General features: G+C 45.6%; 1 protein-coding gene and 1 pseudogene across 1 annotated transcript; both read left to right on the plus strand.

The window, feature by feature from the left end:
- Positions 1-178: 178 nt before the first annotated feature.
- On the plus strand, positions 179-997 carry LOC147886054 (multiple C2 domain and transmembrane region protein 5 pseudogene; annotated as a pseudogene).
- A 2,218-nt stretch (positions 998-3,215) lies between these two features.
- Positions 3,216-6,918, plus strand: LOC147886055 (pentatricopeptide repeat-containing protein At3g16610-like). The gene is made up of 2 exons (XM_087396853.1): positions 3,216-3,398; positions 3,489-6,918. The coding sequence occupies exons 1-2, from the start codon at positions 3,342-3,344 to the stop codon at positions 6,075-6,077; spliced, it is 2,646 nt and encodes an 881-aa protein (XP_087252979.1). The 5' UTR covers positions 3,216-3,341; the 3' UTR covers positions 6,078-6,918.
- Positions 6,919-12,384: the final 5,466 nt, after the last annotated feature.

A 12,384-nucleotide genomic window follows, 5' to 3' on the forward strand; every position in this document is an offset into this window, starting at 1 on the left:
AGCAGGGCGGGTACACAGTGGTGGAGATGGAGGGACGAAGGGGAGGGCAGGAGGAGCAGGGGAGGTGAGAAAAGGAGCAATGGCAATGGAGTGAAGAAGGTGGGGGAGGAAGAGAAAGGTGGGGGAGGAAGAGAAGGGTAATGCATGCCAAACTCCACTAAGTTCCAAGGAGTTTGGCATGCATTACCCCGCTGGGGTGGCCGATCTGTACCAAGTTTTCGCCTTCAACAAAGAATGCCCCTTGGGCGGCATCGTGGAAGTGGAACTCCTCACCTTCTCCTCCTCCATCGGTAAAGTCACTTTGGACATCTCTTACATCCCCTCACGCATCCCCCCCGACAGCCCCCTCGCCCCCCAATGGTACAAGCTGGAGGGGAAGAAGTCCCAGGCTGAATTGATGCTCATCGCGTGGCACGGCATGCAAGCGGATGAGGCGCTACCTGATGCGTGGCAGAGTGACACGGGCGGATACACGCAGACGCGCGCCAAGGTGTATCTCTCTCCAAAGCTGTGGTGTCTACGCGTGACTGTGATAGAGGTGCAGGATTTGGTCCCGCATGACCACAAGGGAGGCTACTGGAGGCGACAGTGAAGGTGCAGCTGGGCTTCCAAGTGGCGAGGATGTGCATCTCAGCCACACGCGGGACCAGCCCCTACTGGAACGAGGATCTACTCTTCGTGGCAGCGAAGCCCTTCGATGATGAGCTGGTGATCTGGATGGAGGACAGGGTGGGAGCCAATAAGGATGAGCCACTTGGGAGGGTGCAGATTGTGCTGTCTAGCGTGGAACACCACTCATCGTCCCATAGTTTCACATTGGTTCAATTTGGACAAGAAGGAGCGACGTGTTCATCTTCGTGTGTATTTGGATGGAGGCTATCATGTTCTTGATGAGTCCAAACAATATAGCTCTGATCTTCGTCCCACTGCTAAGCAGCTATGGAAGCCTCCCCTCGGTGTCCTCGAATTTGGCCTCAAAGGAGTTTGGACAGAATAGGGGGATTCTAGTGGAGTTTAGTAACTCCTCAAAGGAGTTTGGCATGCATCTTCCCCTATTCCGCCAGTGGAATAGGGGGAGATGCATGTCAAAATTCTTGGCCATCCTCTTCGATGCTTGTTAGCGAGAGTAACTAGGGTTACTGCATGGCCTCCGATTCCGATGACGAGGCTTCTTCATCAATGGCTCCGTTGATTTCAATGCGCTCTCTGTTTTCATCTTCGGACTTCTTCTTCTTCTTCTTGTTTGTCTTTTGCCCCTTCTTCGCTCAGTCTGATCTTTCTCCCTTGCTCTTCGTCTTCTTCTTCTTCATCTTCTTCTTCACATCATCCCCTCACCTTCTTCCTCAGACTTCACCTCCTCTCCGGCCTTTGCTTCCTCCTTCAATCCTTCCTTTTCTTCCTCCTTCACTTCAACCCCCTGCTCCCTTCTCCTCTTCCTCCTCTCCTCCTTTTGCTTCCACATTCCTGCAGTTCCCTGCTCCTCCCACAGCTCTCTCCATGTGTTGAGCTTCATCACGCCTTATAATTCCCCAGACGCATCCCAATTCGGTGTCCCGCATGCCAGACTTCGTCATCTCCTCGTCCATGCACAAAAGATGATGTCACAACTATTGTGCCATTGTGTCATTCCACATTGCCTCTGACTTGGGTCTCGTCACATCTGATCACTTGCTTGAACAATGAGGGTGCCAGGGGCTAACTTGGACACGGAAAACACACAGGCATATCTCGCGGAATTTGAACGAGGACCGGTACCCCCCTTAAGGCCTATTGATAACTATGGATTCATTAAATCTGACCAGGTGACTGTGCTAGTGGAAGTTTCTAGCAAATGCAGGCCAAGGACTGATTGAGAAAGCTTGCAGAGCTTGTAGTTCCCGAACTTGCAGAGGCCAGCGAAGAAATGAGGTGCCGGCTAGACTTTCCATAGCTTTTTCCGCACTCGAGTTTTCTTGATTACTTCGAACTCTTCTAAAGGAATTTCTGAAGGAATTCCTTCAAACTTCCTTACGTTTATCCAGCAACTTTCAAGCTTACCTTTGCAAGTAAGCACTACCTTTGCAAAATCCGTTGCCTCAGGTCTCAATGACCTTGAAGATCCATTTGACAAATCTAATTGACGAACACTTCTAAGGGGATTGGAAAGGTCTGCCACACTAATGTTTGCTTCACTATTAATTTTGACAACTAACATGTGCTCAAACTTGGGTTTTCCTAGCTCAAAAGATTCATTCCCTCAACATTTTCTCAGCCTAGCTCAGACCGTCCAATGCCCCTTCACAAGTTTGTTAGAGGCCTGGGTTGTTTATATAATCGAGATTAGAATCTTTAAGGGGTTACGTCGTTGAACGATCTGGGTATGATACAAACCATTTGTTCATAGCATTGCGGATAGTGGGAATACTAGATACATAATCATACAGAGGGCAATCCATTTTAACGATAACCTGATATGAGAATTGCTCATGATAGAGCTCTCCTGCATGGTTTTCATTATTGTTTGAGATTGTTTGCACTGGTCTTCCAATAGCAGGGAGACGTATATTTTGCAAATGTATAGACATTCCATAGCTTCTGAAGGAATTTTTGGGTGCTGCACCAACTTAGTATACACTTCTAGTGAAGCAAAAGGCTTGTGTTCACCTGACCTCACATAGGCAAAACGCCAATGTGAAGGGGTGGTTCCTTAGGATTTTCTCCTTTTGTAATTTCAATTTGGGTGGAATAGGGGGATTGTGCATTAGTAAAAATAGCAACATGAGAATTTTAAATCCATCTTTTTCTCCCCTCTCTCTCTTCTTCGCCTTCTTCTTCTTCTCTCTCTCTCTCAACTTTCAATTCACCCCCTTTTCAGCGCACATGTTTCCCTAAATTTTCATTGCTTAGGGAAAATTTTCATCGCTTTTTTTTGATTCGTTGGGACCATGTGATCTCCACCATTTTCACCTTGTTTTTGTCGTCTTTTTATTTCGGGCAGGCCCAATGAATGCCATTCACTTGGTTCTTCTCTAAGAAGAGCTAAAATTCAAAATTTTCTTTTTGTGAAATTTTGATCGAAATCCTCCACCTTTTTCTCTACTCTCTCCCCACCCCCCTTCTCTCTCTCTCTCTCTCCCCTTTATGTCCACTAGTCTTACTACACATCATTTGGGTAGGCCTATGAATGGTTAAATATCATTCCCCTTGTCAACTATTTCTTCAACACCACAAAATTTCATGTATTTGACCAAGGCTCCTCTTTGACATCATTTGCCTTGTTCTAAGGTTTTGCTTACTTGCGTTGTCATCGTTGGTGTCATCTTCTCCTCCAGCCCTGCTCTGTGGTGCATCTCAGAATTTCAATGACAGAGCGTTTGTGGCAACACCACTTGACAGATACCTTCCAACGGAGGGGCATTGTAAGTCGCGACAAAACATTTTGACAGGTAAAGCGGGAGAAATACTGGGTTATATCGGCTAGTCTGACGAGTCTCTTGTGAGTTTTACAGGCAAGCCCACAGGCTCCAGATTTCAACTATAAATCTACCAAGGAGGCTGTATGCATAGACGACCGGTGCGAGTCCAGAACGCACGGGGCCAAAGCAACGATTGGTCAGGCCCAGTCAAACTCTGAAGACTACTGTGTCTTAGTGGACGGTGTTAGCAATCGCACGGCCAGTGTTAGACCTGGAGCGTTGGTGAACGTATCTAAAGATCAAAAACTGGGTGACAACAGTGGCTGGGAGACTCTGTCCTTAGAGGAGGTACTCACTTCTGTGGAACGGACGCCTCAGCTGCCTTCGGTTGAGAACTTCATACACATCTTGCAGAAGTGCAGAAAAGAGAAAAATCTAGCGTATGCTAAGCGCTTACATGCCTACATGTGCAAAAGGGGGCTAGAAGGTCATAGATATCTCGGAAACTACCTTGTCCCAATGTTGGTGGAATGTGGAAGCATGTGCGATGCACTGCAGGTTTTTGATAAGCTGGTTGATCCCAAGGAGTATTCGTGGACTTCTCTCATCACAGGTTATGTTGAATGCGGGGAGTCACAGCAGGCCCTCGACCTGTACCAAAAAATGCAAGAGGATTGTGTACATCCTAGCAGGTATACGTTTGTGGCCTTATTAAAGGCTTGTGCTAGGCTGAAAGATGCAGAAAGGGGCCGTGAAATACATGCTGAGATTGCCAAAAAGGGGTTGGAAAGAGATCATTTTCTTGGTAGCACCTTGGTCGACATGTATGCCAAATGTGGCTTGCTTGCAAAAGCACAGGAAGCGTTTGACAAGCTTTCAGTTCGAGATGTTGTCTCCTGGAATTCTCTTATTGGAGGGTATGCTCAACACGGACTTGGTGAGGAAGCGCTGATGTGTTTGCAACAGATGCAAGTGGAGGGTGTGCCTCCGGATACAGTTACGTTCCTTGGCAGCTTGAAAGCTTGTGGCAACATAGGAGCCATAGACAGGGGCCGAGAAATACACACTGAGATTGCCAAAATGGGGTTTGAAAGAGATCCTTTTCTTGGCAGCACATTGGTCGATACGTATGCCAAATGTGGCTCTCTTGCAAGGGCACGGGAAGTGTTTGACAAGCTTTCAATTCGAGGTGTAGTCTCGTGGAATGCACTAATCGCAGGATATGCCCAACACGGGCTTGGTGATGAAGCGCTGAGCTGTTTCCAACAGATGCGAAAGGAGGGGGTGTCTCCGAATGTAGTCTCATGGAATGCATTAATCACAGGATATTCCCAACACGGGTTTGGTGAGGAAGTGATGCATTTTTTCAAACAGATGCAACTGGAGGGTGTGTTTCCAAATGCCGTCACGTATATTTGCAGCTTGAAAGCTTGTGGCAATGTTGGAGCGATCGAGATGGGCTGCAAAATACATGCCGAGATTGCCAGAAAGGGGCTGGAACGAGATCCTTTTGTTGGCAACACCTTGGTTGATATGTACGCTAAATGTGGCTCACTTGCAAAAGCGTATGAAGCTTTTGACAAGCTTCCAGTTCAAGATGTAGTCTCATGGAATGCGCTAATGGCAGGGTATACCCAACATGGGCTTGTTCAAGAAGCGCTGAAGTGTTTCCATCAGATGCAACTCGAGGGGGTGTCTCCTGATGCTGTCACATTTGTTTGCAGCCTGAAAGCTTGTGGCAGTTCAGGAGTCTTAGACAAGGGCGGTATAATACATGCTGAGATTGCTCGAAAGGGATTGGACAGAGATTCTTGTGTTGGCAATGCCTTGGTCGATATGTATGCCAAATGTGGCTCGCTTGCAAAAGCACGGGAAGCATTTGACAAACTTTCAGTGCGAGACCTTGTCTCATGGAATGCACTAATTGCAGGGTATGCTCAACACGGGCTTGGTGAGGAAGCGCTGAACTGTTTCCAATGGATGGAACTTGAGGGTGTGTTTCCAGATGTCGTCTCATGGAATGTGCTAATTGCAGGATATGTCCAGCTGGGAGAGAGTGAAATTGTTTTCCATATGCTTGAGAGAATGAGCGCACAGGGTGTAACTCCAAATGGGATCACATTCCTTAGTATTCTTACCGTATGCAGTCATGTGGGTCTAGTGGATAAGGCCCAGAAGTACTTTGAGGCCATGATCAAAGACTATGGCATCATTCCAACTATTGAGCATCACACTTGCCTCATCGATCTTGTTGGCCGTGCAGGTCATCTAGATGAAGCGATACAGATGGTGAAAAAGATGCCTTTCCAACCTGATATAGCGGTGTGGCATAGTGTGTTAGGTGCTTGTCGAAAGTGGGGTAATGTGGAGGTTGGAAGGCAGGCCTTTGAACATGCAGTTCGACTGGATGAAAGGGGTACTGAAGCTTATGTTTTAATGGCTAACATATACGCAGATGCTCACATGCTGGAGGATGCAAAGAAGGTTGAGGCCTTGAGAGTGAAAGAACAAGCATGGAAGGAACCAGAACAGAGCTGGAGCGAAGTTGATGGAATTGTGCACACCTTTGTGGCAGGGGATACAAGACATTCTCAAACAATAGATATATATTCAAGGCTAGAAGATATCTCCTTACACACGGATAAGATTTCAAAGATGGACGTTATTGGGATTTCAATATAGTGTGCCCATGGAACCTCACATCGATTGCCATGCACCTTGCACTACCGGTACAACCGAATCATGTGGAATATGTGTAAATAGATAAAAAATGACATAGTAGGGGATAGATTTTGAGGTACGTGTCGATTCACATTGAAAACGACTATTGCAAGGGACATCAAAATCACCATTGGATCTAGGTTTTGATTTAGACCCTTATGCGACTTGTGAACATGACAAAAGGACTTCATAGTCCCCCAAGAGATCTCATTCTCCCTTTGCGCATCTTGGGTTTGCAAAGCCTCTGCACTTGAGTTCTTCAGACCTATACTATCTTGTGTTCCGAGTTCACCAGACCTGTACTATCTTGTGTTCCATCCACTCTTCTTTGTTACTACCTAAGGTTGCTGCTTCATCTTGTACCATCCCTTTTCGAAGTTGTGCAACCGAGTCTCCCATTGTAGTAGCTCACGGAGACCAAGATCAAGATTCCCTCTCAAATTATTCAGCCCTATCTGTACCCATAGCTGCTCTGCACAAGCATTGTCAATTTCTCTAGCATAAACATTGCCTACCTCTAATGTCTAGTGCTCCAGCCTTGCTTAAACACCCTCTCCTAAGCTCAAGACTCCCTCTTTGAAGTCGTTCTACCAAGTCAGCTTGTGGGAATCTACTACTCCAGCACTGTCCTTTCAACTTCACCTTGATTCTGCTATATGATGGTACTCCAACCTCACTCCCGTGCTTTGTAGGTGTCTACTAAAGCAAGTTGAACATTGTAACGGAAGAATGCATTTTATTGCATTTTATTGCTATTGCTATAACAGTGGCTTGGTGAGGCTTAAATGATTTTAGGAGGTGCTCCATTACATGGTGGCTAATGGCGATTGGAAAGCTTGAACATCGTTTGAGGTTGGAGTCTTTGAAGAGGCTCTACTTGCACTAGCAGTTGTTTTTCTAGGTATGGCAATTGAATGTCATAGGCATGGTTTTGCTACCATGGGAAATGTTTTTGAGCTTTGAGTAAGAGTTTTGGCCAGTTGGTGGCATGCATATCAAGAGATGTAAGAGATTCGACAACTGGATTTTTTACTTACCTTTTGCCTAAAAGGTTGCTTGAGTCACTTTTCTCAAGGCTCTAGGCCTTAGGCCTTGAGTACCTTGTACATGGGTTGGGGAGGGGTTGTGGGAATGGAGCTTTGGCAAGCTGGATGTTTTTGCACCAAAAATTTCCACCTAGGTGTGAAGCTTTGATCATCTTGAACACTTTTCTTGTCCTTCTAAATTTTTGGGAGGTGCTTGCACCACTGTTTGCTATAAGGTTTAGATGTGCGACACCTTGGGCGGCTTGATAAACAATAGAATGCTCTAAATGGCATCAGCTCAAGAGCTTTGCATGTATACATAACATGTAGCTTCATTGATTTCAAACGCTTGAGCCTTGGATGGCAACCAACTAGGGCTAGCAAAAGACGTACTCCCTCAAAAAACATGATACAAAAAGGATAGTAATGAATATGCTCCATCTTTAGCACTCGTCTTGATACTTTCCACTCAAACTTCTCTCACAAAGCTCAAACCTCAAACTTCTCGTTTGTTGAGGTTGGCATTTGGGGACAAGGTTTATTGGCTCATGTTATGCCATGGGATCCCTATTTTGACCTGGCCAAAGAATGTCATATTGCCCAGTATGGGTTACTTTGAAACCTCTATCGGTTCATTTCTTTCCTCATATTCAACACTCTTGCAGCTTCGTTGGGGTATGTTCATGTTTCCTAGCAAAAATTTTTCATGCTAGGCAAAGATGTTTGGGTGTGCGTGCTTTGGGACATGCAAGTGCCTATAGCTACTTGTCTAGATAATGGCTTGGAGATGTTCTCCCCCTATCCTATTCCCCTAAAATTTTCATGTTTTCCCAATGCTTGTTATAAATGTTGAAAGCTTGGGCACTTTGCTCAACATTGTTCTCTACAAGGCAGTAGACCTTCTCCTCCTCTTCTATTGCCAACTCCAATCTCTACAAGATTTTGGTGGAGAAGTTGCTTTTCCAAGTTCCCAAGAAGCAATGTAAGGAGGTTGAAAGAAAGCCTCTCCTTGCTCAACTATCGCTCCGAGGCACTTGAGGCGATGTTGATGATGTTTCATAGCATGCATCCATAAAATCTCCATTTCGAGAAGTAGGCCTTAGACTTTGACATGTGGCATCATTCCATGTGGCAAATAAGGGTCTCAAATTTTGAAAAATGTCATTTGACATATGGCAAGTAAGGTGGGCTAGTATTGTTGAGAGTTCACGCTCAACATCATGTGATCACGTGTGCATAGCACCATCATGTGATCATATGTGCATAGCACTAACTTTATAGAGTGCTATAAAGGAAAGGGTTGGATAAGGGTCACCACACCCCCCTTGGTCAAAAATCTACCACGTGGCATCCTTATCTCCAACAACCACATCATCACTGCCACGTCGATAGGCCACGTCATCCTGTCAGCTCATCAACCACGTCATTACTGCCATGTCAACTGCCACATTAGCATAGCCACATCAGCTACCATGTCATCAGTGCTACATCATCTACTGACATCATCATCTATGCCACCTCAGCAGTGCCACTTTAGTTGTCCAGCCAGCACTTGTTGAGATATCGAGCTCCACTCGTGATATGCCAGGGTGACCGTTGTGCATTTATGTCACCGACTTGTTAGCTATAGATGCAGTTGGTACACTGCCCATGAATAATAGTTGGATGACAGCTATCTTTATGTACTCTAGTTAGTGGCTCACTTAGTATGCCACCTAGCTTAGCTGAGTTTAGTTTGAGACCCACATATAGGGTTCATCTATTTCTTTTATACAAGGGGAGAGTTCTTTTGGCTTTCACAACTAAGAAGAGGAAAACTGTTTTCAGCCTCCACCTTTGTGTGTATTCCCCCATTGTGTATGTGAGAAAGTTGCAAGTGAGACTCCTTACCTCTCTCCCACTCTCTTCACATGATATCAGAGCTCGGTTCGTGGTAAGGAGCTCAAGAAAGCAAACCAAGTTCGCGGTGTCTTGGTAAGAGGATCAGTGTTGCTTTCCTTTTTTGAGTTTGGGAGCAAATCTCTATAGGTAGCACAGCTGGAAAGTGCAAGAGTGCACTGTCTCAGATTGGGATGCCCTTTGCGGTGCAGCGAGAGGGTAGTATATGCTACGGGATAGGGCAAAGCCCTGGGTGACATTATTTTTTTTGTTCAAGGCCATTTCGGGGCCCATTTTGGTGGCGGAAGTTTTCCGCAAGCACTCAGAAAAGTGCCCTGTTTTTGTTGTGCGACCACTGTTCTGCAAGTCGGTGAAAAGTTGCCACAGAAATTGCATCGTATGCCTATGCGCAAAGATATTGGGAGTGACAAAATCGTTCTTATTGCTTGTTGATGCAAAATCGTCACTAGGAAGTGGCTGTGTGGTCAAATACCACTTTCGTCAGTTTTGCAGATTTGCCCTTGTGAGGGAGAAGTTGTGTTTTTTGCAGTGACAGAATATTTTTGTAGTGTTCTGTAATGGCGTCTGATGCTCTTTCACAGATTGTCACTGAAAAGCTTGACAAGAATAACTTCCCGCATGGAAGTTTAGAATGACGTATTTCCTTAAGGGAAAAGGCTATTGGGAGTTCATTACTGGAGCTGAACAAGAAGCAGTTATTCCTAATGTCCCCAATCAAAAGGAGTTGCAGGCATTTAAAGGATGGCATGAGAGCCAGAAAAGTTATGTACTGGTTATCTATCAGTATTTCAGATTCTATGATTGTGCATATTCAGGATGCAAGCACGCCGAAGGAGGCGTGGGATACTTTGACAAAAATGCATAGCACAAATACACAAGCCAGGAAAATGCAGCTCAAGCAGAAGTTGCATATGTTAGAAATCAATGCTCCACTCTCGTGTAACTACGCGGGAACCAGCTAACTCTACTTGTAAGGCCCCCATATGAGGAGAAGGCATTTGAGTAGCTCGGTTATCCGGTAGGTCCTGGTTTGGACACCAGATGGGGGCCATGTGTGGCTTGATGGCTGGATAGCTTTAGATAGAGTTGGCACACCGCCAACTAGGCTACATGCAAGTGTGGCAAGGCATCCCTTGACTGACCGCACTGAGGGTAGACAGAGCATTTCCCGGGGCAGCCCACTCTTAGGTTGTGGGGCCCGTTTGGAGCCTCAGATGATCCTGGATGGCTTTGGGGCGAACGGAGACCGTAGGTTGCTTTGTTTTGCGCACCGGTTCTATCGTATGGTCGGTGGCCTTTTTCCCGACCCCTAGTCGACTGTTTTGGGCGGACTGGGTCGGTCACCCAATTGAGCCTAATCGACTACGATTGGTGGCTATATAAGAGCAAGCCCGTGAAGCCCATTGCGTCACTAGCTACAGCAACCCTGATTCCTTAGCATCCAGCCTCCGTCTTCTACTGTTTCCAGCATGCCATCGAAGCTTTTTTCATAGGAGCGCACAGTTGGGAGGCAGCGCCATCTATTGTATCAGTTCTATAGTAATCAAATTTTTGATTCTCCATACTATCTTGTTTTCTCTCTTGCGTACGAGATCCTGTTATTTGTTGAGCACAGACGTTGTATTATTTTCTCACATGGTATCAGAGCCTGGACTCTAGCAAGAAGATTTGGTAGTGTGTTTCTGTTTGCGAGTAGATTGTTAGAATTCTCAAAAACAACCGAGGTATGAACTTTGAGTATACTTAAACCCATTGAAGCCTTGAAAATGGTAGCATGGGCTAATATTTGTAACTCTACCCTAGGAAAGATTCACCCAATAAACTACACTTCCATAACTCTTAGGGGAAAGATTCGCCCAATGACCTACACTTTCGTAACTATGCTCTTATCTTAAAAATTACCTTGATCCTAGTGAACATAAGAAAGACCACCCAATCTACTTTGCCGTAGTTGACAACTCAATGATGCAGAATTCAACTATACGTCCATAGAACGAGAAGCATTATAGTGTTAAGAAAATTTGATACTATTTATTGGAAAATGATTTTGTCTTCAACACGAACCATCAAGCATTGCTATATCTTGTGAACCATCTGTGTACAATAGGAAGAATAACGAGATGGCTCCTTTTACTTCAAGGATTCAATTTCAAAATATTAGTCTAAAAAGGTGCCCAACACTAGATTGCTGACCAGTGAGAGATGGCCCAGCCTTTTTTTTTTGGATGTGACTGTTTTGTGCATGTCCCTGATGCTACCAGGACCAAATGGGAACCGAAGAGCCGGAAGTGTATTTTCTTGGGCTACAGTGAAGAGGCAAAGGGTTACCGTCTCTATAACCCTGTTACCAAGAAGGTAATTGTAAGTCACAATGTGGTCTTCTCAGAACAGCCGCATCAAATGGAGGAGGATGCTTCCTTCCTAGACAACCAGGACCAGGATATCCATCCAATACCGCCACCAATAGCAGACCGCGAGAACTTCCCCAACGGTGCTTGGGAGGATTCAAGACAAAGAAGATGAAGAAGAGCCTGTAGAACTACAATGGCAACAGCCATTCCCGAAGTGGGTAAAGCAGCTTTTGGACGGCAGAGAACCTCCAGCCATTGAGAAGGAACCATCTGAACACCACCGGTCCAAGAGATTAGAGGAGCAAAGAAGGGGGCAGGAACACTTGGTCAACTATGCTTTGATGACAGAAGTGATCCGTGCTAATGAACCCAAGTGTCTTGAAGAGGCACACGGCGATGATAGGTGGATGGAGGCTATGCAGTCAGAGTATGGCTCCATAATGAAGAACAACACTTGGGACCTTGTGGATTGACCACCAAAACACAAGGTAATCAGAACCAAGTAGGTATACAAGACCAAGTACAAGTCCGACGGCACGTTGGATAAGTACAAGGCTTGGCTCGTGGCAAAAGGATTTGCTCAGGTACATGGTTTTGATTATCAAGATACTTTTGCTCCCACAACTCGACTAACCATAATTCGCAGTGTTTTGGCTTTAGCTACCTAGGGAAGTTGGCCCGTGTTTCAGATGGATGTGAAATCCACCTTTCTGAATGGAGATCTCAAGGAGGAGGTATATGTGGAACAACCACCAGGTTTTGAGATCCCCGGTTCAGAAGGTAAAGTCTGCAAACTGAAGAAGGCACTTTACGAGCTGAAATAGGCCCCATGAGTGTGGTACCAGTGAATTGATGCTTACTTTCTGCAAAATGGGTTCAAGAGGAGCCCATCTGATGCAAATTTGTATATCTTCTGGATCGTGGTCCTTTATGCGGACGAGCTTGTCATGACAGGGAACCATGAAGAGAAGATCTCGTAGACGAAGCATTTGC

Source organism: Dipteris shenzhenensis, chromosome 25 (assembly GCF_047967505.1).
Source record: "Dipteris shenzhenensis isolate YYH24624 ecotype China chromosome 25, Dip_SZ_1.0, whole genome shotgun sequence".
NCBI lineage: Eukaryota > Viridiplantae > Streptophyta > Polypodiopsida > Gleicheniales > Dipteridaceae > Dipteris > Dipteris shenzhenensis.